At 51.8% G+C, this 25,725-nt stretch overlaps 2 protein-coding genes and 1 long non-coding RNA gene across 7 annotated transcripts in view; 1 reads left to right on the top strand and 2 right to left on the bottom strand.

Annotated features, from left to right (window-relative positions):
* Positions 1 to 3,773: 3,773 nt before the first annotated feature.
* RPL19 (ribosomal protein L19) lies at positions 3,774 to 7,894 on the bottom strand. Of its 2 annotated transcripts, none has more exons than XM_019747797.2 (6): positions 7,785 to 7,894; positions 6,798 to 6,904; positions 5,664 to 5,786; positions 4,817 to 4,937; positions 4,348 to 4,458; positions 3,774 to 4,005 (listed from the first exon to the last, which is right to left on the bottom strand). In XM_019747797.2, the coding sequence occupies exons 1-6, from the start codon at positions 7,787 to 7,789 to the stop codon at positions 3,882 to 3,884; spliced, it is 591 nt and encodes a 196-aa protein (XP_019603356.1). In that variant the 5' UTR covers positions 7,790 to 7,894; the 3' UTR covers positions 3,774 to 3,881. The 2 variants fall into 2 exon arrangements, with proteins under 2 accessions (XP_019603356.1, XP_074176933.1); XM_074320832.1 differs by having other exon boundaries at positions 7,494 to 7,793.
* A 2,333-nt stretch (positions 7,895 to 10,227) lies between these two features.
* CACNB1 (calcium voltage-gated channel auxiliary subunit beta 1) overlaps positions 10,228 to 25,725 on the top strand; it is a 19,917-nt gene continuing 4,419 nt past the window's right edge. The window contains exons 1-13 of one of the 4 annotated variants that reach the window (XM_019747733.2): positions 10,228 to 10,524; positions 12,932 to 13,018; positions 16,080 to 16,199; positions 16,764 to 16,886; positions 17,450 to 17,586; positions 17,810 to 17,886; positions 18,286 to 18,440; positions 19,562 to 19,642; positions 20,068 to 20,126; positions 20,311 to 20,420; positions 20,566 to 20,717; positions 23,405 to 23,500; positions 23,919 to 24,104. In XM_019747733.2, coding sequence (XP_019603292.1) covers positions 10,441 to 10,524; positions 12,932 to 13,018; positions 16,080 to 16,199; positions 16,764 to 16,886; positions 17,450 to 17,586; positions 17,810 to 17,886; positions 18,286 to 18,440; positions 19,562 to 19,642; positions 20,068 to 20,126; positions 20,311 to 20,420; positions 20,566 to 20,717; positions 23,405 to 23,500; positions 23,919 to 24,104 — 1,467 coding nt within the window. In that variant the 5' untranslated portion in view covers positions 10,228 to 10,440. Of the gene's footprint in view, positions 10,525 to 12,931; positions 13,019 to 14,351; positions 14,453 to 16,079; positions 16,200 to 16,763; positions 16,887 to 17,449; positions 17,587 to 17,809; positions 17,887 to 18,285; positions 18,441 to 19,294; positions 19,315 to 19,561; positions 19,643 to 20,067; positions 20,127 to 20,310; positions 20,421 to 20,565; positions 20,718 to 23,404; positions 23,501 to 23,918; positions 24,313 to 25,725 lie in introns of those variants that run through there. The other 3 variants (XM_019747734.2, XM_019747736.2, XM_019747735.2) reach the window with 3 other exon arrangements.
* Positions 21,484 to 25,725, bottom strand: part of LOC141569011 (uncharacterized) — a 6,763-nt gene continuing 2,521 nt past the window's right edge. Inside the window, exons 2-4 of the long non-coding RNA XR_012492394.1 lie at positions 25,486 to 25,600; positions 24,119 to 24,244; positions 21,484 to 23,559 (exon numbers count right to left, since the gene is read on the bottom strand). This is a non-coding gene — a long non-coding RNA (uncharacterized LOC141569011). The remainder of the gene's footprint in view (positions 23,560 to 24,118; positions 24,245 to 25,485; positions 25,601 to 25,725) is intronic.

Genomic DNA, 25,725 nt, shown 5'->3' with positions numbered 1-25,725 from the left:
TCACCGCTTCTGCTTACCAGCCCCCCCTCACCAAAGCAAGGTAAGCTAGGTGGGACCAGACCCTGAGAGAAGGCCCTAGAGCTGGTGGGGGAGAAGGAGGATGATGACCCCCCCCCCTCTTCCTAGGACTCTGGTGGTAGAAGTGAAAAAAGAGGTCACAAACCTAGTTCAAAGGCTTAAAAAAGGTAAACTCATATAAATAGGCACCTACTGCGCCCCAGGAACCAAGCCAGGAACTTAATTTATTTAATCCTCTCAATGATCCAGTGAGGAAAGTGGTAGTGTCCCTTTTCACAGATGAAGAAACTGAGGCCCAGAGATATTAGGTGGCTTACCCAAGGTCAAACTGAGACCCAGATGGATTAGTAACCTACCCAAGGGCACCCAGCAAAATAGTTGTCAAGCCAGTCTCAGAAATCATCTCTTGCCTCCCAGTTCAGCTCTTCCCCCACTGGACTCTGGGTCCCTCAGTGCCTTAAACCAACAAGATGGAAACAGAGACAGCCTGAGATGCTGAATCAGGGGCTCCAGGGATCAAGGCCCCACCCCCATCAAGCCTTTCAGCTAAGCCTTCTGCACACCCCACTTGGGTCTGCCACCAGCCGGCAGCTGGCCTGGACCCCTCCACCCCCTCCCTAGCCCATTTGCTGCGCTGCTGAGCACAGCAGCTTTTTCGGGTGGCTGAACCACTGACAGCATGCTCACAGCCTGGGGGCTGGGAACAGCTGGTGCCCCCACCGTAGCCTCTGCTCTCCTCTGTGCTCACTCTGCGGGTGGCTGAACCAGCAATACCATTGGCCTGGGGCGGAGGATGCCCAGGAACCTGCTGGTGGTGCCAACCCACCATTTGGCCCTGTTGTCTGACCCACACGTATCCTTCCATCCTCCACCTCAGCCTGAGATTAACTGTGTGGGGATGAAGGTTATCTAGGTTTAGGGGTGCAATAAGAGGGGGAGTCTGGGAGCCAGAGACAGGAGGCCTAAGGGCAGAGATAGATACCAGAGATGGAAGAGGGGGGACACAGAGTGAGCCCCTCTGTGTAATTCCATCCATCCTGCTAGCGCCCACTACTCCCTTTGGCCCCTTCAACCTTCTTCACCCGCCTCCTCCCCACCCCACTCCCCCCTTGGCTCCCATACCCTCCCTTCCAGAGGCCCACACCCGCTGCAATGCTTGGGATAGGCTGGGGGCACCTGCTGAGGAGTACAAGGCAGGCAGCATTGTACTTCCAGCCTCAGCCCTCCCTGTGCTTGCAGGATGCCCCCCGCCAGGAGGTCCCTCTGTTAACCTAGAGCGAGTTCCCGGGGAAGCCAGGGGCTCTGTAGCCTGCTCCAGCTTATGGCCCTGCAGCCGCCACTGTGTGCAGTAGCTCTGCCCACTATGAGTCAACCCTTCCATGTGTGGAGGAGTCAAAAGCAGGTGCTAGTGTTCATGCAACGCAGAGATTCTGGGGAGTCGTTGGCCCCTCCGGGCCTGTTTCCTCCTCCAGGGAACTTCCTTGCTCAGGGAGTCTTTACATGGGGGCCACGAACCCCTTTAAAGGGTATGCAAAATTACATAATGGGACCAGTTGTATGCTCTTGAGAGAATGGGTATATCGTTTCATCAGAATTTCATAAGGTTCCAGGACCTGGAAGAAACCTAGCAATTACTTCAGGGGATCTGCTTGCTGAGGGTCCTTCCCAGGTACTGCTCTGAGAAGGGATGGTGGAAAGAGGTAAGCTCCAGGCCTGGGGTGAGCTTCAGAGAGAAGTGACTAAACCCTAAGCTTCCCAAGAGATAGGCTCTTACAACCCATAATTCTTCCCTTCCCTTCCCTTCCCCCCCACCCCACCCCACCCACAACAAAACCCAAAAAGTGAGGCAGTTTCCTACACTTGCAGCAACCTGTGAGAGAACAGCGCCATCTCCTGGTCCAGGGTGGAAACCTGTGCTGCAGACTCAGGAGTCCCACGCTGGTCCCATGCTTTTACCTCATTTTTCTTCCTCTCGTCGCTCTACTGCCTGGAGGGTGTGGAAGTAGAGCGGTCTTCAATGCCCTTCCTTCGCCGGTCCAGGCCTGGCGAAGAGGTGTCCCATGCTTCAAGCTGGGAACTTGGCCAAGGCCCTTTTCCCCCTTCTAGGCCACAGCTTCCCCACTTGGGATGGGCAAAGGATTCAAGCAAGAGCTAAAGGATTAAATGCACACAGGCTGCTACAGCGGCAACAGGGAGCCCACAGATCAGTGACCGCTTGTACCAGGCTCTGATGCACATGTGTGGTGAAGGTCCTCTAGAGATTCTTGAGTCTGGGTTTCCTTGCCTTGGGCCGCCCACCTGCCCCACTCTGTCCAGACTGGACGAAGACAAATGAGGCAGAGCTGGAGAGGGGTCTGCTACTGCCAAGACTTTAGCCCTGCCTTTCCCACAGAAATGCAGATGGGACATCTGCCCAGTATATTCCCAGAAGGCCCCATTTGGTGTTTGCATTGCTTCCCCCAAAACAAGAATTCCTAAGAAGGGAGGACGGCAGGGAGATAACGCGCATGGGCACACCAGTCCTAGCTGTGCCCAATATAGTGGCTCCTCCTAGCCAACTTTCCTCCCAATCCAGACCTCTCACCTGAGTTGACACTCCTGTATTTAAATGGAGGACTGATCCCTTCTACTTGGACACCTCACCTTCAAACTGCCACCCACTCAATTTATCTGAAACTCAGCTCTTCTAGCCACTCTCCCACCTCAATTGGTTCCTTCTCATCACTATCCTCCAAAGCTTGAGGCCTGGGGACCAAGCCAGACTTCCTCAGCCCCCACAATGTCTCAAGTCCATTTTATTTCCTAAATATCTTGAATCCATTTTCCACCCCAACAGTGCAACATTAAAGTTGTGTGAATTCAACACATCCCTTCACCTGTTTTCCTTCTGCAGAATGGACATGGTTAATAACCCTACTTTACAATGTTGTGAAGGCTACAATCAATGCCAATATACTTAGCTCACAGAGCAGGTAAGTTTATTGTAAAATGTATTGGCAGTTATTACAAGTGGCAAAACAAAACATACTTCCTATTTGCAAAAGCGGTTATGAATTCCTTAAGCAACTCACAATGGCGTTTTCGTATATTATATTCCTGCATTTCAATTTGAGAAAAGCCTTTCCTTTGTACACTATGTGATAGATATGAACCTTAAAACCTGGTAGGACAGGAAAGCAAGTTTAGAAATTGGGATGCTCCAAATGACAGCTTCAGTTGTACCTCAGTAGTTTAGAGAGCTCAGGTAGTAGTCAGCGACTGCAGTCCAGGTGTCAGCTTCTTGACTGGTGGTAGTTGAAATCCCTACTGTCCTGGAGTTGTGGGGCAGTAGGTATCAACCCTGGACCTCAGTGCCCAGCTGAGTGCTGTGAAGTGTAAACATACTATTTTGTTGTTTTTAAAACGTGACAACTGATATCACTACTACTGGTTCCCAAACAACATTTGAGACCCCTTTAAGGTGACACTCATGCTCTACTGTCGAAGGCAGTTCTGAAGCAGTATTTTAGAGGCTTGGGTAGAAGCCATTCTTTCCTCCTTTCGATGTAAGGCCCACACCCCACTAAAACAAGATAAAGAAACCATCTCTTCCATGGACCAAGGGGTCATGAGCCTGACCAGAGGCCAGGAGCCAAGAAAGAAATGCAACAGGCACCCTGGAAAGGGCCTGCATCTGTCCTCAGTGTGGTCAGTACTGGCCCTCTAAACAGAGAAGACCCACCCAACAGTCAGAAACTTTGGAAGCCACAGAGAGGTAGGCAGATGAAAGCTATTTTATTGAATGATCGATCCGTAACTGGACAATGGCTAGAAAAGCTGAGTTCAAGTACAGGCCACTATGTACAGGTAAAAGAGATGGAGCTTTATTTCTTGGTCTCTTCTTCCTTGGACAGAGTCTTGATGATTTCCTCCTTCTTGGCCTGGAGTCGCTCTTCACGGCGCTTGCGTGCTTCCTTGGTCTTAGACCTACGGGCCTCAGCCTGGTCACTGAGTAATGGAAGAGAAAAGATGGGTCAGCTTGAGAATAGATGAGCTGCTGGGACATGGAAGCACCTGCCCAGTCCTCTCCCTTTGAGCCTAGTCAACTTGAGGAATGAGTTCCAGGGGCCACCAAGAGCTCCTACTTCAATTAATCTCCATTCCCTACCCCGACAATGATGGTAGATGGTGTGGGGATGTATAGAGGACAGAAGAGCATATACGTCTAACACAGACGGCATGCAGGTCAAGATTAGGTATTAGCACATTTTAAATGTCTCAGAAAAACCCTTCCCTTTAAAGGTCAAAGAGCCTGCCCCATGACAGAGGCCAATTCCTGAAGAAACTTACGCAAGAAGCTTCTTGCGAGCCTTGTCTGCCTTCAGCTTGTGGATGTGTTCCATGAGAATCCGCTTGTTTTTGAACACGTTACCCTTCACTTTCAGGTACAGGCTGTGATACCTGCAGGGTATAAGAAGCAGAGGTTCTGGTCAGCAATGGGATTAAAGGTTGGCCCTTCCACAAGGTCCCTAAATGTGTATGTTTCCTTTCCACTCCTCTGTTGCTGTAGTAACGACTTTCCCCCAAACCAAGACTTTCTGTGCAATTTCTAGACAGAAGAGCTCATCTGGCAGATAAATTCGTAGATTATGTATGAGGAGAAAGACAGTAGTACAGATGGAAGACCTTTCTTTAAAAGGCTTACTTAACACATATGGCTCCCTTGACGAGGCCAATGAGATGGCTTGTGTCTATGCAAAGAACAAGCCATCAACGCAGCAAACAGGTCTTGGTGGGCTCAAGAGGAGGGTGTGCTTACATGTGGCGGTCAATCTTCTTAGACTCACGGTATCTTCTGAGCAGTCGGCGAAGAATTCTCATCCTTCTCATCCAGGTTACCTTCTCAGGCATTCGAGCATTGGCAGTACCCTTTCGCTTACCTGCGGGGAAAGAGGAGTTAGGTCTACTGTAGTGCATCCAGGTCGCAAGTCAGTTTTTTACAGGTGATGATCCCAAATATTAAATTTCTTTCATTTACTCAAAGTTTAAGGAAGCACAAACAAGGCAATTCTTCTCCATTCACCTTGCACTGAATGTGGATATGAGAAGGCATGCGCCACGGCAGTATGGTAAGCTGGAAGGGGCTTTAAAGGTGGTGAGACCATCATCTCCCTAAATCACCCTGACCTTAGAAAGTTCTTTTAGGATTTATTGGATAACATTTTCAAGTACCTAGCAGAATCCTTGGTATAATGTAGGTGCTCAATAAATGTGACTTCTACCAATGCTTTCAACTTCAACACTAGTGCCAACTTTCTGATTTGTACATAGACAACCTATCCAATTCAGAGTAAGAAAAGGGTTCAAGATGAGACAGAATGGGAGAAAAGTATTCTGAATGTATCTCAGTCTAGACTTAACCATCTATTATTTCTTAAGTCTTAGAGAAAGGGCAAGAATGCACTCACTGCGGGGTGGGAGATGAGGGTAAGGGGGATCAAATATATGGTGATGGAAGGAGAACTGACTCTGTCTGGGTGGTGAACACACAATGGGATTTATAGATGACGTAATACAGAATTGTACACCTGAAATCTATGTAATTTTACTAACAATTGTCACCCCAATAAATTAAAAAAAAAAAGAAAGAAAAAGAATGCACTCACCTATGCCCATATGCCTGCCCTTCCTACGGGCCAAAGTGTTTTTTCGGCATCGAGCTCGAGAATGGACAGTCACAGGCTTCCGGATGATCAGCCCATCTTTGATCAGCTTCCGAATCTGCTGGCCTGGAAAAACACAATGCACCTGGTCAGTCAGTTGGGGCCTAACCCCAAGAACACCAGTCACAACCCAGAATCCAACTAGGACAGGCCAAAGGCGTGGCTCACAACCCTCGCGCAGTGATCTCAAAAATGGTGGCAATTCCAAACTGTTTTATTTCTCATTTAATTTTTTTCCCTACCCTTTTAGATGTTTTATAGTAATCTCTCTCTCTCTCTCTCTCTCTCTCTCTCTCTATATATATATATATATATATATGTATTTGGTGATGTGCAATCAACATAGTGTCCAGATGCAGCCTAATCCTTTAGATCCTATCTGTCGCACCTATGAGCTACTGGTCTAAAACAAGATTAGGATTTTTTTGAGCACACATCACAATGCCACAGACCCAAATAGATTATGATTTCCCCTGATATTTACAGTCTTTGCTTAACCAAACTTTCGTCAGGCTCTTGAACCTTCTCCTAGGCCTATCTGTGCACTTCCCTGTAAATTCTAGTTTTAGTAAGAACCCTGCACAATCTCTCTCCCCCGCTGTAAAATCCCATTGCAATGGCCCTGAATAAAGTCCGCCTCACCATCTTTACCTAATGTCATTGAATACTTTCTTCCTGTAGCAGTAGTACATGAAAGTAATGTGGGGATGTCAATGTTACCTACAGGCTCTACTGAAGTCTAAGGCCAGATCTTTCCACATCATTTTCTTGGCCACCTCTACTCCCCAGTCCCCGTCTCTTATCCTTCACATTGCTATAAAACAGAATATCCACCCTAGCAATAATCATTAATATAACATTGGGTGCTTCCATTAACTTCTATCCTGTCATTCTGGCAAATGGCAGAAGAAAACCTCTGTCATCTCCATTATTTCTGCGACTCCTCCATTTTATAAGACCTCCAAACTGTGAGCTTTCCCTAGGTTTGTTAGAGTCAACACAATTGTGTTCTCTTTAATCTCATGAAGGCTGAAGAAGGGGTAGGGTGAAGAATGGATATAGACCCCAAGAACTCACGGGAGTTGGCATTGGCGATTTCATTGGTTTCATTGGGGTCCAACCAGACCTTCTTTTTGCCACAGCGGAGGACACTGGAGGCAAGCCTCTTCTGAAGCCTGAGCATACTGTCACAAACAAAACACGATCAGAACCTGGAAGCCATTCCTGGGAAAGAATGAGCATCCCCAGCAAGACGTTCCCTCCAATGTCTTCTACTGTTACTTAACACAACACACGGGAAAGTGGATGTGTATATGCACTTAGTGTTACGGGCAAACACATTTCCCTCCACTAAGACTTTTGCCACTCATTGTACCACCCACCCACGATTAATAATCTTTCTTATATCAAATATCAAGATCTTTCTCCTCTGGAAAATGAGGACATTGAATAAAATTGGGGTGGGAGGTGCTATCCTCATTCTGGTGTTCAGCCCTAAAAACAAGTGTTTAGCATGAAGAACCCGAGAAAAGGAGACCTGGTTTGCTAGTCTAGTCCTTTGCTTCCTGGTCTCGTTTTCTTCGTCTTATCGTAATAATAAGTTACTGTAAGCTAGCGTTAGAATTTGCTTATGAGCAGTCTACAGGGGTGCTAGGGGTTGCCTCACTCTGGGCAGATGGAGGCCTGGGGCCTACGTCACATGGAAGCAGACATCGGCCGGGATCCAGGTACGCCCTACGACTAAGGGGACCACAGCCTAGTCCCCGCCGCTACCTTTCTTCTGTCCACGTGGGTCGCCCCTGACACAGGTGAGGCGCGGGACCAGTCCTTCCCGCGGCCTAGAGTTCTCAGGACGCTCCCCTTAACCCCATCCTCCAGAGGCCCGGGCCTAGTGTGCTCCCGTGTACCCCGAGCTCCGGGACCGGCTGCTTCAGGACTGCCTCCATCTCATCGCTCCCACCCGGGGCCACGGTACCGACGCCACGGTACCGAGTCCACGGTACCGGGCCCTTCTGTCCCCCAGCAGCCCGGATCAACCCAAACCAGGGAATCGCGGGCCCTCACCTCATGGCTGCGGCCGCAGCAGGAAAAGGAAAGAACGCCTTCTGGCCGGGCTCCTCCCATTATCTGTAAAGGGGAGAGCCCATCCCCGGCTCCGCTTTCGCCCGTATTCCCCTCTGGCCCTTTCATCTTCTGCCACCCTGAACTTACTTATATACTGTATAAAGACCCGAGATAATAGAAGCCTGGTATCGGGAATCGTTTTTAAACTTAAAAACATAGAAAAATGTATCCTTTGGTTAAGGCAAAGTGGTATAGTCCGACTTCCTACTAGGCACGCGCAGGATGGGTGCCTAATCATGTGGGTAGTGGAAGCCGGAAGTCAGCTGGATGGCGCAGGCGGGCTGAGGGCCTTTTGCTGTAGTGGCCTACTCCCTGCAGGTGTCCTGGATTCTCTGGAAGGTTGTTTTATTAGCGGGAAAAAATTAGTGAATGAAGCAAGAGAATAATGAGGGCAGGTATCAGACAAAAGCAACCTTTTATTAACGCTCTCAGTAGATTGGGAGCCCCCGGAGTCCAGAATACAGCATCAAATACATTCGTTTTTGCACCAACACGGTCCTTAATCTCTCAGTGCCTCAGTTTCCTCCTAATCCTAATATTTCCGTCATCCAGTTGTGAAAATCAGATGAATTTTTGTTTGCTACTTGTAAAGGTAGACATTAAGACAACAAGCTCCTTGGTGGCGGGAACCAGTCTTTTGTTTGGCTCAGTGTACTACAGCAGGCTTGGACCTTTGCACATAGTAAACACTTGAGAAATAGTATATTGGCTGAGTGGATGCATAGTTATGAAAGTTAAAAATTCGAACGACAGGACAACCCACAGTTCTTTCTCCCTGATCTGGAATACCCAATGCAAAAACCCAAGGAGAATAGTCTGCGTTCTGGCTCTAAATCTTTGCTTGGTTGGCTCCAGCTAATCACCCCATCTCTATCATCTGAATTTTCCTGGCTGTTGAATAGAGCTCAGAAGGTCAAAAAGAGAAAGGGGAGCGAAATTTATACCACTTGCTCACAACACAATTAGTGTCATCCTCATTTTACAGCTAAGTGAGGTAGTAGAAATGAAAAATCCAGGTATTTCTGACTGCAAAACCCATACCTCCTCTGTCATGCCAGGTTCTCCTGTGCCCAAGGGGCAGATGGGAAACCTGCTCAGGGTTGGATCTGTTCATGAACAATGCTAACAGGCTTTATTCACACTTTCCCTTTAAAGTAATGTGATTAGACAAACGACTTAGGCTGGCCATCCACTTGTTGTAAAGGGTGAAGAGGAGGATTCAGTGTATTCTAGTCCCTAGCAGAACACAGCAGGTTGGCCTTATACGTATTAGGGTCACTGAACCTGGGCAAATCTGCATTCTACTTCTCATCTCTCCTCTTTGTGGAACAGGGGGAGGCGGAGAGTAGGGAGGCAACAGGTCGTTCCATCATGACTGACCTCTGCACAGCACCTGGCAACATCGCCAAAGCCCCCAGCAATCCATCATTTAATTTCATTCTCCCTCATCCTCCCAATAATCCCAGGTGACAAAGACCCATTTTACAAACAAGGTGTAGTGATTTGTCCAGGTCCACACCACCACAAAGAGCCTGAGCCAAATTGGCACCAGGGTCTCTTACCAGGATCCCCTACTCTTCTCTCCACAGATCATGGTGGGTGGGGTCCATGCCCTGGATATTTGTCCCTATCTCAAGGATGAAGGGGGAGTAATTCCAAGTCAAAGGTCATTAGATTTGATTTTAGGCAGTCTCCTCTCTCAGCTCCATTTTTCTTCCTCTTTCTTCTCTCTTCCAAGGTACATGGACCTCACCCAGCCCCATTCCTGGCCTTTGGAAAGGCCTGGGGGATACTAACGACTGGGGAAGAAGGACTCCTGGATCTCTGAGATTTCTTGTTGCTGTTTCTGTTGGGACTCCCTTTGGACACCCTCCCCACCCCAGATTCAAACTCCAGCCCGCCAGCACCGCGTTGGAGGGGAAGGGGCCTTTCTGTTTGGTTTAGGGAGGCCTGGGCCCACACAAGGGAGAAAGGAGTTAAAGCCGGGTCCCAGGATCACCGGGTCAGGGAAGTTCAGGTAGCCCAAGGTGCAGAGGAATGGGGAGACCCGTTAGGAAGAGTGGTTTGGGACGTAAGCGGGACGTGGTGCCAGCCATGCTAATCTGCGCTGCACCTCCATTAACGCTTGGCATCTCCTGATAGCCGCCCCCAGCCCCAAGGCAAGTTTCCACTCCCCACGTCTGTCCCCGCAGAGTGGGCTGCCTTCACCCCAGGCCAGTCGGAAGACAGAGCGAGCCGGACTCCAGAGCCAGGAGGGGCGGGCCTCCCTCCTGCCGCCCTCCCATTGTCTGCGCGGAGCCGGCGGAGGGGCTGCGAGGGGCGGGGCCGGGGCGGGCTGAGGGAGGGAGGGAGGAGGGGTTGGGGGAGCGGAGCGGGCGGGGGGAGATGCTGAGCCTTCAGGGGCGGAGGAGGCGGCGGCGGCAGTGGAGAGAGCGGGAGGAGGGAGGCAAGGCTGGAAGAGGGCAACCGCAGGCCGGGCCAGGTGGCTGGATCGGGTGCTGGCTGCGCTGCGCCGCTCTCGGTTCCGACGGCCTCTCTTTTGTGCTGAGGGCACCCGGCTGGGCCGGGCCAGTGGTCGGAGGGGAGGCTCCTCTCCATGGTCCAGAAGACCAGCATGTCCCGGGGCCCTTACCCACCTTCCCAGGAGATTCCCATGGAGGTCTTCGACCCCAGCCCACAGGTGAGGCGTGGTGGCCGGGCCGAGGGAAGGGGGCCACTCCCGCGGACCTTGTGGGGTCGGCTCGAGGGGCGCTGGGGAGGAAGGGGTTATGTGCCCGGCGCGGAGGAGAGAGGGACGCCTGTGCGCCCTCCATTCCTGCAGGTTAATGATTGATGGGCGCTTGGCCCGGAGTTCGGCTGCGGTTTTGCCGAGCTGGGAGGGGGCGGTTGGGCTGTCTGTCATTCTCGCCTCCTCGTGTCGCCCGCGTTCAGGGTCCCTGCTGCTCGGGTACCGGCTCCAGTGGGTTGAGAGCTGGGGGGATTCCAGGGTTGAGGGAGGCTAGAGAGAGAGCTCAATGGGGGCTACGCAGAGCACGCTCAGGGGCGCAGGGCGGGGGTGGGTGAAGCGGGGGTGGCACTGGGAGATGGCCGAGGCGGTAGTCCGAGGGCGGCGCCAGCAGGCCTTTGGAGCCGCAGACACTGGCCCTCCAGGGTGGGGAAGGGGCCAGCCTCCATTCCTGCCACCTCAGCCACACCCCTATATTGGACCAGCTCCTCTCCAACACCCACGTTATCTCTCCCTCCTCACCCCCCAACCCCGGAAAAAAACGCCTCTAAAGTTTGGAAAGTTGGATGGATGCCAACTCACTGAGAAGCTGTTACCTGGGGGAAGAAGTCTGCTGCCCCAACCCCACTCACGCTTCTCCTGTGCCCATGCGTTACCCCAGGAAGGGGAATTCTTGGGTGTGGTGGGTATCCATGTAATTACCAGGAGGGTCTGGGGTGGTCGTGCCAGGGGCTTTCTTTGGGACATGTCCTTCTCCAATCTGTCAACACCCCAAGGCTAGGGCAGCATTAACTTTTCTTGCTGTGGTTAGCCTGGAGCGACTGTAACCTCCATGATGTGGTTCAAGGGTGTGTGTGTGTGTGTATGGGGGGGGGGGTCAGGTCAGTCCTAAAAATACCTCCCTTTTCCACCCTAGGCCCCTTGGATCCTGGGAGGCAGCTGACTGGGGCCTTCCTTTCAGCTGTCCCTTGTCCCTCTGGGTGCCACTCCCTTTTCCCAGTCTGGGATGGTGGTGGGAGAGAGAGTCTGGAGCTCACTGGGGGATCCTCTTAAATTCATAGAGATCCTCAATCCTAGAGGTTGGGTGTGTGTCTGATTTGAAGAGGGGGGTGGGAGGGAGGATTCTGGCCTTCCCAGGTGCCTTTCTCACCCGTCTATCCATCCTCTTTACTGTACTCAGATACAAGGAACCAGAGTTCCTAGTCTGGTCGTGGCTTATCGACCTTTTTTGGTAAAGAAACTCTAGGGTACAGGCTGCAGGCTGGGGCTTGGAGGGCCCGAAACCTCAATCATCATCCTCTACTCTGGACTGGCCTCTGGCCAATATGTGTATGTGAGTTGGGAAGGGCAAAGAAGCAGCCCCCTTTACAGGAGGCCTGGAAATACCTGAACATGTGGTCAGGCAGTGTCCACTCCAGCCAAATCAGGAGCCTAGCCAGTGAGACTGAGCCAGCCTACCCCAGGGATCTGTGGGGGCTATGTCCTAGGCTCCTCTTGGGGCAGGGCCAAGGGGCATTTAGATTGATGCAGCCTCATGGGTACCATGGGAACAGGATGTAGTACTGGCAGCTGGAATCAGTGAATGCTTGATCCCTCTTGCCCCCTTGGGGAGAGGTGCGATCACTGTGATTGTGAGGAGGGGACTAAGAAACAGTCCTGCAAGGGTAGCTACCCCCCTCTCTCTAGCTAAATCTGCCCCGTGACAGTGGGTAGGGATTGGGGTTAGATGTTTACATTCCAAATACTTTTCCAAGCCCCCCCACGCCCTCCCTGGAAATCTAGTTTGGGGTCTCCCAAGAGCTGAGAGCTGTCACTCCCCTCCCCACTCTGCGAAAAAGGAAATCATGAGTTGGGCATGAGAAAAGCAAGGCTGGGGCCTGTTGGCAGTTGGCAAATCCTCTTCTCTCTGGGGGCCACAGGCGCACTCCGCCCCCGTCTGCTCCAGCTGAGGGGGAGAGGGATGGGAACCTTCCCCAGCCCTCTCTGCCCCACCCCCCAGCACTGCAGGCAGCCTCTTCCTTCCCCTGAGGCCACTGCAGCCTGCCCAGCATCTTAATTGGCTTTGCTACCTAATGAGCCTCCAGCTATTCAGCGCCTTCCCCTTCCCAGCCTTTCTGGTTTGGTTTGGGGGTTTCTGTGTGTGCTTCCTAGGGCTCTCTTTCACTGTCCCCGACCCTCTGGTTGTGGTCTGGGGCCTCCCCCCCACCCCCCGGGGCTGTACCATCTCGGGAAGAAGATGGGGGGCGCTGTTCAGATCAGGGAATGATACTCGCAAGGCTTGGCTGTAGCTCTGGCCCTGATGGGATGAGGGTTGGAAAAGGGCCTTTCTGATTCCACTCTTTCCCCTTCCTGGCTTCTCCAGGGCAAATACAGCAAGAGGAAAGGGCGGTTCAAAAGGTCGGATGGGAGCACCTCCTCAGATACAACATCCAACAGCTTTGTCCGCCAGGTAATGGGGAGGTTGGGCTGAGAGGAGGGAGGTGGTTGGTTGGTGGAGCCCAGCATTGGTGAGCTGGGTCTGAGGCTTTCTCCAGGCGCCCTCCCCCATGTCATTTATCACCTGTCTGGAGCTACCCATCACCCTGACACCCCATGACCTCTTCTACATAGACTGTCAGCTGCACCCACTCCCTCAGCCCCCGCCCCACCCCTCCCCCAGCACCAGGCACCAGCCCCTGCTGCCTGCCTGCGTCATCTCATTCAGGGACAGCCTGGCCTGCCTCCTTCTAGCTTGCTTCGGGCTGTCACCCACTCCCCCTGCCGGCTGTCTGCTTCCTTGTCCTCCCCCAGAATCTGACTGTGGAGTAGAGGCAGGTCCTAAGAAATGAGGAGCCAGGACATTTGAGTCCCTGGAGCTTTAGTTAAGTATCAGTCAGGGAAATGCTCTCCTCACATCCATATATGACTGTTCTTTAATATGCAGAGAGAAAGTGTGTTGAGGGAGGCAGAGTAGAGGCAGGCAGGAGTTGATTTTAGAGAGGATTTTAGCTTAGCAGCCCAGACTAAAGCGGGGTGTGGGAGGGTGGGGTGTGTGTGTCACTGAATAGCTTTCTGGGGTCTTCTGTGCTCAGTCAGGAAGATGCCATTTTCATTGCTGTTCTAATTCTCAACCCCAGGCCATCTCAGGCTCAGGGAGAGGCAGTGAGAGAGGCATGTGGTTGCTATGACTACAGAGCATCTCAACAAAGCCTGGTACCCAAAAAAGGCAAGGAGGGCTTGGGATCAGACAAGGAAAAGGAGTAGTTGAAGAGGAAATTGGCAGGGCGTCTGAGGGCAGAGAACAGTAGGGAGGAGGAGCCCCGTGGAGGTCAAGCCCCCCTTGGGCCAGAAGAGAGAAGGTGGTGCCAGGCAGATCCACCACAGATTGGAGTGAGGCCCTTCTTTTTGATTCCTCTGTCTCCAGAGCACTTGGCACATGTGAGCCCAGGCCTGCCTGACTTGGGTCAGAAAAGGGGCCCTTCGTCCCAAAATCTCCTAAGTACACAAAAAGGAAGTCCTGTCTTCAGTCACTCCCTCATCCCTCCTGTTGCATTACTGGGCTAGGGGCTAGGAAGAATGACACTGCACTCAGTGTAACCCCTGTTGACAGAAAAAGGCCTTGGTTCCCTCAGTGTTTGGCAACCTAGGGTGTCAGACCCCAGCCTCCAATCTTTCCTTGTCTTAGATCCCTAGCTCTGACCACCCCCAGTAGGTGGCGGGGAGTGGGGGGGGCAGTCCTTGCCACATCTCTGAGCTAAATATACCCTAGCAGTTTGCACATGTAGCAACTCTGCTTGAAATCTGAGCCCCCTGGGGGAACAGGCAGTTTGGGCCACCTCCTAGGCCAGCAGGGCCAGGCACTGAGGGCCCCGGGATGGAGGTGCCCAGCCGGACCCTTGTGGTGGTAAGCTGGGGATGGGGAGGGGCTAGGTGGGAGCAGCCCCTCAGGAAAGCTGGTGGGGTGGGCCTTCACTCCAGCCTGTCTCAGCCTCCTCACTGTTTCCCTGCCTCCCGCCATTCCTGACAGGTCTGTGTGCATGCATGTGTGTGTGTATGTGTGTATGTGTGTATGCATGTGTGCATGTGTGTGTTAGGTCAGTAAGTGCATCTCGGCCACTCTATCTCTGGGTCTGTTTCTCTGGCTTTCTGCACATCCGTCTCCCTGACTCTGGGTGCTCCCGTCAGGAGGGGTGAAAAGTGGTAGGTTAGCTGTTTTTCACTCTCCTTCATTTGCATCTTTGTCTCTTTTCCAGTGTCTGTTAGCGACCTCAGCCCCCACCTCTAACCTTTTCCTTCATAAGTCTCCCACTTTTATGATTTGGCTGGAAAAAGGATAGGCAGCTGCACTAGCTAATGAGCAGGGCCCTCTAGGAAAGGTGAGACTTTGTCTTCTTTTCCCGGATCCCCTCCATACCAAGCTAATGGGCGTTTCTGGTCAAGCGACACTTTTATGCCCTCAGGGAAGAACCCCCATATCTCTACAATCCTGTTCTTTCCCCCACATCACCTCCCACCCTTGTAGCAACAGCACTGCTGCACAGTGACACAAATCCACATTTCCTGGCTCCTGCCCTCACGTGCTACACACCCTCAGGGACACTGACACCTAGGGCACGCCCCACCGTATGCTCATGTGTACCTGTTTGCATCAGTCACACATACCCAGCACATATCGTAGAACATACCCTCTTACACACACTGGAAGTTGCATGTCCAAGCACATCCATGAGTAAGCATGTTCATTCACACTGTGGGTCTGGACAGGCTATGTGTATCTTAGCACATGTGCCTGCATCTCTGAAGGCGTTGTGCTCTGGGATGGTCAGTGTGGTTCAGGCCAGCTTCCTGGCACGGCCAGGCTTCTGCGCCAGCCTTAACCCTGGCATCTGCAGGCCTAGTCCTGGGCAAAGGCCTGCCCCACATCCTGCTCTTAACTTGCCTCTTCTTCCTGAACCACCCCAGGAATCTTGGACTCTCTTTTTGTATCTTCTGAGAGCCTGAAGGTTGGGACTCCCCTGATTCTGGCAGGGGACGTAGGGTTCTATCTTCCTTCAACCTTGAGCAGAGGATAGCAGTATTTTTGGTGGCCCCATCATGCCGAGCATACTGCCCACTGCCAAGAGGGCAGAAAGCTCAGGTCTATGCTGGCAGCTATAGTCCCTGAAAGGACCCACTGGGCTTCTGCTGAGTTTGTCTCAGACAGTGCTGGGAGGAGCAGAGAGTGGAGACTCGTCCCCTGGCACTCCTCTCCTGTGCTTTGCCCCTATCAGGTTCCTGCCCCTCCCTGGGCCCCAAGCAGCTGTCCTTGGACCTGCCTTAACCCCTGGCTTACTGCTGTCACCCTTCCTAGGGCCACACTCTTCCCTCAGTCCCCGATTCCTTCCATCTAGTACCACCTTCTTCTAGCCCTTGTGGCATCATGCTGGGTGGCTGGGGCTTGAGGCATCCGTGATGGGTGGCACTTCCGTGCCTTCCGAGGCCCAGGAGCTGGGGAGGCAGCAGTAGCCTGAGCTGGCCCTGTCTGTGTTCAGGGTTCAGCGGAGTCCTACACCAGCCGTCCATCGGACTCTGATGTGTCTCTGGAAGAGGACCGGGAAGCCTTAAGGAAGGAGGCAGAGCGCCAGGCATTAGCCCAGCTCGAGAAAGCCAAGGTGAGAAAGAAGGGAGGGGCTGTGCTGGCATATTTTCACCACCCTCAGGCCTTGGGGACAGCCTGGACATACCCGGGGTCAAGTCTTGGCTCAGCTACTTCCTAGCTGGTATACGCTGGGCTTAACCTTTCTGAACTTTACTCTCCTCATTCATTAAAATGAAGAGAATAATACTTAACTTCATAGAGTTTTTGTGATGAATAAATGAGATAATACACGTCAAACATGTAATGTAGTACCTGGCACACTAAACGGTAGCTGCTATCATCATTATTGTTATTACTATTATTCCTTCTGGGGGTCATTCTGGGTTCCCCCACCACTAATACATATTCCCCAGTGTTCCCCTCCACTCTGTGAGAGCTGAATTCTAGTTTTTGCTTTCTTTTTTTAATTGTGAAATTTAACATACATACAAAAAAAACTATGTAAACCATTCAATGTACCTTTTAATGAACAGTTTACAAAACAAATCTCTACATAATCACCACCCCAGTCAGGCAGTTGTGCATTGTATTATGGTTTAACCCTCTGGTTGTTTTCCTCCCTGTGCACCTCCTCTAGACCAAGCCAGTGGCATTTGCTGTGCGGACAAATGTCGGCTACAACCCGTCTCCTGGGGATGAGGTGCCTGTGCATGGAGTGGCCATCACCTTCGAGCCCAAGGATTTCCTGCACATCAAAGAGGTGGAGAGAACACCTGGCATCTGGAGGGAGGGCAGGGTAGTGGGTGCCAGGAGAGGGGCAGCCAGCTCTATAGTGGAAAAAGACTTCTGAGCCAAGCTGGGCTGAGTCTGCTGTGTGACTTTAGACAAATGTCTCCACCTCTCTGGGCCTCTAATTTTTCATTAGTAAAATGGGGTAGTAATGCCTAGGTCACATGGTTGTTGGGAAGGTTTGTGATGAGGCCTGTAAGTGAAGTGGCAGTTTGCCAGGCACATGTAGGTGTCAGCATTTACTTCTCTGCCATTCCAGGGCAGGGCAGACACGTGAGGAGGAAGGACTCTCAGAAAAGGGATGTGCTGGAGGCGGGGTGGTCCATGGCCCAAGAGGATGCTGGTCCTGGATTTGTCCTGAGAATTGGGGGCTATACTCAGAGGCTGGAACCAGGGGCTGGGCTCTCTGAGGTTGCCACACCCTGGGCAGGGTAGGCAAGTCCAGGGGTGGTTTCCCCTGGAGGGTGGCTGCTGGCTTGCATATCCAATCTCCTTCTTGATCTCTCCCACCCCACTTGCTGTTGTTGTTTGCAGAAATACAATAATGACTGGTGGATCGGGCGACTGGTGAAGGAGGGCTGTGAGGTCGGCTTCATCCCCAGCCCCGTCAAACTGGACAGTCTGCGTCTGCTGCAGGAACAGAAGCTGCGCCAGAACCGCCTCAGCTCCAGGTGTCTGGCTGGGGGCAGGGCACTGCCAACCCCTGAGAGGCCCTGCAGCCAGGAGTAGATTTCAAGGGTTGACCCATTGTCCTGAGGGCACAGAGCTGCCTGTGGCATCACCAGAGGGGCTGGAGCATCTTGGGGGCAGGGCAGCATGTGGGAGAACAAGATTCCTCCACCTTCACACCCACCCCTTTGCTCAGAGCTCCTGTTTGCCTCTCTGCCCACACAGCAAATCAGGTGACAACTCCAGCTCCAGTCTGGGAGATGTGGTGACTGGCACCCGCCGCCCCACGCCCCCTGCCAGTGGTAAGAGCTGCCGCCTCCCCAGGGAGTGGGGGGGGCTCCAGGGTGGGGTGGTCTCCCCATTGCCTTTCCCCTCCTTTCCCTGTAGTAGTGGGTACCCCAACCTCAGTCCTCCAAACACATCTAGTGGTCGACTTTCCATGAAGAGTAGGGGACCCCACACGCTGGGCCGGTCAGCGCCCGTCCTCTCATGTCTCTCCTTTCCCATTTCTTTGGTAGCTCCATCTCTCTGCCTGACTCCCCTCCCCCTACACCCCGTTCATTTCTCCCAGCCCTGTTCCATTCACCTCTTCTTCTTTCTTTTTTCCCCATCCCATCTCTGCGTTCTGTGTTTGTGTCTCCATGTCCATCTCACTCCTCCCCACCTCGCCTCCCTCCCTCTCTTCTGACTCTCCGGTCCAGGTAATGAAATGACTAACTTAGCATTTGAACTAGACCCCATAGAGTTAGAAGATGAGGAGGCAGAGCTTGGGGAGCACAGTGGCTCTGCCAAGACTAGTGTTAGCAGTGTCACCACCCCGCCACCCCATGGCAAACGCATCCCCTTCTTCAAGAAGGTAATTCTTGCTGGGCTCTTACAAGAGGGGAGGGGGTCAGGGCCCAGCTCTTTTGCGGGGTGGGGGGGGTGAGGGGGGAAGCTGGGATGGATTCAGATGTGGTACCAGCATGATTCTGTGGAGATCAAAGCTTCCTGCTGAGGAGAAGGGAGGGGTAGGATGGCACAGAGGACAGGCACATCCGTCTCCACACATAATCCCACCCTGGTCCACTGCGCAGGAAGGGATGGTTCTTGCAATTGAAGCACCCCTTCCCTTGTAAGGTCCCCCCCGAGCCCCCAGCATCAGGGTCTGGTGCTAATGAAACCTGACCTTTCCCCTCACTACCAGTGGGATATTCCATGTTTGCCCCCCACCCCTGCATGTGAAGGGGAGAGTGGGATGGTGACCCTTCTTTGCCCTTTTCAAACTCCATGGGACCAGGGTGGGGCTAGGATTCCATGTGGGGGTCTACTGGCTGCAGAGAAGGACAGTTAAGGGAACCCTTAAAATGGGCCTATACTGGGGGCAAGAGATGGGCACCAAAGTAAGAGCTGTCACCCTTCCCAGCTCTTTTCTAAGACCCAGAAAGGGGGTCTTGTTATGTCTGAATATTCCCAAGTCCACTAGACTGACTGATTGTCAGTCCCACTCCCAGCCCTGATCCAGGGTCATCTCTGGCTCCCCTTTGGCACGGGGGTCCCACCCCACCTCTCTAGCTCTGTCTGTCACTAACACGCATGCCTTGTTATCTCTCCTCGTCTGCCTGCTTTTCCTCCCTCTCTTGTCCTGGCTCCTTCCTTGCCCTCTGCCCCTGCCTGGGTACCTTCCCTTCTTTCCTCCCCCTCCCGCCTCTTGGCAATCTCTGGACCCAGCCAAACAGAAGCAGAAGTCGGTGAGTATCACAGCTTTCTGTGTCGTCCCCCCCCCACCCTGGGGTGAGCTAGGGAGATCTTCTAACACCCATTCCCATATCCGCCTCCTGGTTCTCCCTGGCCATTCCTCCCCACCCCCACCCTGATCCCCACATCTGGGCTCTGGGACCAGGGAGAGGAAAGGATGCATGGGGGTGCCTGGAGGCTGGGGGAGAGGTGCTGACGCCATCTCCACTCGGGGGTTTCCCCTCCCCCCTTCCCCTCCAGACAGAACATGTGCCCCCCTATGACGTGGTGCCTTCCATGAGGCCCATCATCCTGGTGGGACCGTCGCTCAAGGGCTATGAGGTAGGAACCCCGAGTGGGCAGTGGACCCAGAGGGGCCCAGACCTCCAGAGAGACTCCAAAGAAAGGTTCAGATGCCAGAGAGATCCCTGGGAAGGGCCCAGGTTCCCAGGGGATGCTCCCCTTCAGAGAAATTTCCCAGAGGGTCCCAACCCTCAGGGAGACCCACTCAGAAGAGTCCAGTCCCTCCCAAAACTCCCCCAGAAGAGTCCTCCCAGAGGTCATCCCTAGCAGGACCTTTGGAATCAGAGATCCTATTGGCATCCCCTCAGACTCAGAAGCAATTCCCCTCCCCCTTCTCAGGGGCCCATTCATCTCAGGAATTTAAGAAAATGGAATGTGAGGGTGCAAATAACCAGCAGCTCACCCTTCATGACTGGCTTTGAACACCTGTTTCTCCTCCCTCCCACCCCAACCCCCATCCTCAGGTTACAGACATGATGCAGAAAGCTTTATTTGACTTCTTGAAGCATCGGTTTGATGGCAGGTAAGGTCCTGGGAGCTAGCTACCCCCTCCCACCATGATCCTCTGCTGCTGGGGATGGGCAGGACGGCTCGCATGATCACCCGGGGACTCTGGGACCAGGGCTAGGAGGCAGTCCTGGAGCCTGGGGAGTGGGCAGGGCATTCTAGCCACCCTGACACCTGACTTCCTTTGTCCCGTCCCCCAGGATCTCCATCACGCGTGTGACGGCGGACATTTCCCTGGCTAAGCGCTCAGTCCTCAACAACCCCAGCAAACACATCATCATCGAGCGCTCCAACACACGCTCCAGCCTGGGTGAGCTCACCCCTCAGCTTCCGTCTCTGGGTCCAGATGTGGGAGGGGAAGTGGGGGGGTCATCTCTGGAAGTGTGCTATCCACTTACTGCCTCCTGGGGGGCTCCCTCACATTTCCCCCTTCCCCATGACTCCATGTCCCCCAGCTGAGGTTCAGAGCGAGATTGAGCGAATCTTCGAGCTGGCCCGGACCCTTCAGTTGGTTGCTCTGGACGCCGACACCATCAACCACCCGGCCCAGCTCTCCAAGACCTCACTGGCCCCCATCATTGTTTACATCAAGATCACTTCTCCCAAGGTGCGTGCAGGAGTTGGACCCTAGTGGGGACAGGAGCGCTCAGGAGTCAGGCTGACTGTTTAAATCCCAGATACTGCTTACTAATGTGTGACAGTCTCCCCAGCTTGACTTTCCTTCTCTGTAAAACTCCATCATACAGATATTGTGAAGATTCAACCTAAAGTGAATACTTAGCACTTAGCAAAGGGGCTGACATAATGTACCCCATCGTGTATTAGCTCTATAATATTATATAAAGAATCATATAAATATTTTATTGGGGTCGTGCAGGCCAGTCCCCTGTCTCCACTCTGGTTGACCTTCCATTTTTGGTCCTGAAAACTGAAAGAATTCTGTGCTTGTTGTCCCAGTGTCACTCGGCTACTTGACAGTTGGGAGGTCTTTGCTGTCTTTGGATTTCAGCCCTTTTTGTCGCACTGTCCTCATTTGGACCTTGATAGAGATGAAATCGGTAGGAAGGCTGATTTACTTCTTTGTCATATTGCAGCCCCATTTTTTTTTCCCTCCTAGATATTAGTGGGAGTTTGAGGAACATGGAGAGCAAGTGCAGGTGAAGGATTTGAAGTTAGAAGACAGCATGGGGTTCAAATCCTAGCTCTGGTTGGCTTATTAATTAATTAGGTTTTGTTGTTGGTTTTCTGGCTGTTATTTTCATTGAAATTGAGGCCGCTGAGCCTCAATTTCTTCACCTATAGAATGGAGATTATAATCCCTTCCTGTGTTATTGGTGAGAGGATTCAAGGTAATAGTGTAAAGAGCCCAGAGTTCTGTTTGATTTCATGATGGCAACTAGGGGTGGCAATTGTTATCATCCATGTAGCACCCTATGAGCTGAGCACTCAGTTACTTAACCTTAACCTTTGTGAGCCCTAAATTTCTAATGAGCATAAAGGGCATGATAAGATCTAAGTACTTCCTCAGGGTGATTGAAAGGATCAAATGAGATAATGGATGCAAAAATACTTTGTGAAGTAGAAAGTAACAGATACGTGCATCTCCCCCATGGAAGAGCACTGACTGGGTTAAGGGTGGAGACTCAGAGTTCAGACTGCCTGGGTTTATGCCCAGTGCTGCCACTTAGCAGCACTATGCTCCTTTGGCAGGTCACCTAACGTCTCCATGCTTCAGGCTTCTCATTTGCAAAATAGGGATCCTCAAATGGTGAAGATTAAATAAATGGACTACCCATGCAAAGTGGCTGGTACCTGCTAACACTATATCTATTCCACTGTTTTTTTTAAAGATATTTAGTTTAAAGTAATTTTACATTTACAGAAGAATTGCAAGAATAGTAAAAGACTTCTCATTCTTTGAATACTTTTCACTCAGATTCACTATTTTTTTTAAAAGCTTTATTGAGATATGATTCACATATTCACTTAGCCATTTCAAGTATACAATTCTAGTTTTTTCAGATTCACTAATTTTGCATTTTGCCACATTTACTTTATCTTTCTCTATCTTTTTTTTTTTTATTATTGGGGAATATTGTGAAACAGTGTGTTTTTCCAGGACCCATGAGCTCCATGTCAAGTTGTTGGTTTTTTTTTTTTTTTTGCAATCTGGTTGTGGAGGGCGCAGCTCACTGGCCCATGTGGGAATCAAACCAGCAATGTTGGTGTTATGAGCACTGCACTCTAACCACTGGGCAACCAGCCACCCTATCTTTCTCTATTTATATATGTATGTATTATATACATAAGCATTTGAATGTAAGTTGTGGATATTGTATTCCTTTGTCCCTAAATACTTCAACATGTATTTCTTAAGAACAAGGACGTTAATTTAACCACAGCATAATTGTCAAATTCAAGAAATGTTATCAAAAATACAGTCCATCTTCACTTCTCACCAGTAGTCCCAATAATGCCCTGTGTGGAGTTTCCCCCTCAATGCAGGGTCATGTGTTGCATTTAGTTGTTGTAGCCCTTTAGTTTTCTTTAAGCTAGAACAATTCTTCAACCTTTCTTGGATTTTCATGATACTGACATTTTTGAAAAAGTACAGATCACTTGTTTTGTAAACTGTTCCTTAGTGTTGGTTTGTCTGATGTTTTCTTCATGATGAGATTTAGGTTTTTGCCGTTTGGGTAGGAATGTCACCAAAGTGATGTGTCCTGAGTGCATTGCATTGGAGCACGATGTGGGTTTGTTGCATTGTTGCTGATGTTAACTTCGATCACTTAGTGAAGGTTGTGGCTTTGTTTTAGCTACTATTATTGAGAGAGAATAATAATAGTGGTTACCTAATGGGATTATTGTCAGGACTAAATGAATTGATCATGTATAAAGCACCGAATAGTGCCATTACATAGCAAGTGCCCCATATACCATGGCTGCTGTTATTATCATGCAGGGGAAGTTGGCCCTGAGAATGACGCCTGGAAAGAAGCTGAGAGGGGCTGGGACAAGAATCGCTGCCCTTCATATAGCCACGGCTAGGAGAACTTCCCAGGACAGGCTGGCATGAGTCCCAAGAGAGCCTGAGCCTTGTGTATGATGTCCCGAGCTTTAGAAATCACCTTCCAGAGCTGCAGAGGTGATTTCTAAGAAGGTGGCCAGGGCTGAGAGTCATTGAACGTCCCCCAGCCCCGACACTGGCTCTCCGCCCTGGCTCCAACCAGGACCTGCCTTTCTGACTTGCTGCATTACGGGGTTCCTCTAGCTCTTCTTCTCTCCCCAAACCAGGTACTTCAGAGGCTCATCAAGTCTCGAGGGAAGTCTCAATCCAAACACCTCAATGTCCAAATAGCAGCCTCAGAGAAGCTGGCGCAGTGTCCCCCCGTGAGTACTCAGGCCCAGGGGAGGACGGGTGGAAGATTTGGGTTCTGGCTTCCTTTGGCCTGCGTGGGAGACAGAGTGACCAGCAACCCCTGGGCCGGGTCCACAGGGGCAGACTGGTCTGAGGGGACAGAGTGCTGGACAGGCAGTCAGAGACTGCCTTCAAGCCCCAGAAGCACCACCTCTCTGTGGGGAGGAAGCCTTAAATCTAAAATGAGGGAGTTGGATTATGTGGGTGCCAAGACCTCTTACAGTTCTGCTGATGCGTACACGAGTGTTCCCCTCTTCCTGGACATCAGAGGTCTCTTTTCAACTTTGTCCTCCAACCCCTTGACTCTCTGCCCATGGTGCCCAGGCCACACCCTCACCCCCTTGGTCATGCCTGGCGCATCCCAGCCCCACCCCTAACCCCCCTCCACAGGAAATGTTTGACATCATCCTGGATGAGAACCAATTGGAGGATGCCTGCGAGCACTTGGCAGAGTACTTGGAAGCCTATTGGAAGGCCACACACCCGCCCAGCAGCACGCCTCCCAATCCGCTGCTGAACCGCACCATGGCTAGTGCAGCCCTGGCTGCCAGCCCTGCCCCTGTCTCCAACCTCCAGGTACAGGTGCTCACCTCACTCAGGAGAAATCTCAGCTTCTGGGGCGGGCTAGAGGCCACACAGCAGGCCAGGGAGGTGCCCCAGCAGCAGGAGTACACCATGTAGATGCCCCGCATCTCCCTTCCTGCCAGGGCCCGGAACTGGAGCGCAGGGAATGTGGGGAAGGAAGGAAAGAGCTTTATTTTATAAAAAAATGTGGTGAGTGGCAGTTTCTGGTGTCTGTGGTTTCTGGGGCTGGCTGGTGTTTCCTGGGCCTGGTCCCACAGGACTACATCTGCTGCTTTGGGGGCTTTTAGGGATGAAGCCTGATTAGGGGCCTTATAAGACAAGTGACTAGGAAGAAAACATAAGGAAGACTGAGAGATTCTTTCACTGGACTCCATACCCCTTTTAGACCCAACAGTGGTCATGGCATTTTAGTGGTCACAGCAGGAGGCCTCAGACACAGAATCCCACAGAGCAGGGACCATTAAATCCAGAGAGACTGCCCCCTCCCCTAAACCCCTAACCCCAGAAGGCCCCTCAGAAGGGACCCAGAATGTAGCATTTTCTGTGATTGAATGGACATTCTATTCTCCCAGTGAAACAGACTCTCGGAAAGGGCCTCTTGTGGGTGCCCCGCCATGGGAGCCAAGGCCGATCTCTGAGGTCACATCATTAAATATTTGCTTCTAGAGTAGAGTTAGAAAGAACCCCATTCTAAACTGTTGCTTTCAAATTTGTTTTCAGCAACAGATCCCATTTGTTCATTGAATCTTATATGGGAGCTCATGTAGATAACATCCTTGCTCTGCTCCGAGGGAGCGAGTGGCTTGGCCTCCATTTCACCTCCATGGGGACCCATAAAGCACGTCTGTGCCCTCCTCACCCTCCTCACCAACCCAGACCTCCAGAGAACAGTTTGGAAACTGCTGCTCGAATCCCCATCACACCACCAGAGAGAAACTGGGCCACAGAGAGGGGAGCCATTTGCTTAGGGTCACATGACTTAAAAGGGCAGGGGCGGGACTAAGACCCAGGCCTCTTTGCACCCACATGGCAGCCTCCGTGGTGGTAATGGCCATCAGGTCACCTTCATGTGGCATTTGGTGCTGAGGACATTGGGCCACCTCATCGTCTCCTGTGGGAGATGGAGACCCATCGCCCTTCTCTAAGCTGCTGCTTTTGAGTCTCTGCTGGGGACTGGGGAGGAATCCATCTGACGGGCAGGCGGAAGTATGGGGTTCTGGAGGTCTCTGGTTAGGGTCTGGTTTGTGCTGAAGGAGCTCGGCTTAGTGAGCTGGAGCTGAAATCCTCTTAATATGTTTGGAAAACAGGCAACGACTAACTTAATCAGTCACTAATGAGTAGCAATACTAATGAGCTGTTAATGATGACTTACCCTAAGACAGCATTAATGACGTGTGTTGAAGTGAAGACTAATTGTTCTTGGGCTCTGTACCATGGTTACCAGGAGAGTTCACGCCTCCTCACGCCTTAGGAAGGTTGGGTGACCCCTGTCCCAACAGAGGAGCTAATGTCCCGAAGGTCTGGCTGGGCTCTAGATCCATCCCCTAGAGCCAGTCCCCTCCTCCCTCAGTTGGGCTGGTGTCTTGGTGCCCTCACTAATCTGCCTTGCTTT

This window comes from Rhinolophus sinicus, linkage group LG15, assembly GCF_036562045.2.
Source record: "Rhinolophus sinicus isolate RSC01 linkage group LG15, ASM3656204v1, whole genome shotgun sequence".
In the NCBI taxonomy this organism is placed as follows: domain Eukaryota; kingdom Metazoa; phylum Chordata; class Mammalia; order Chiroptera; family Rhinolophidae; genus Rhinolophus; species Rhinolophus sinicus.
Note: the sequence above shows the minus strand (reverse complement) of the source record. Positions and strands in the feature narration are given on the sequence as shown.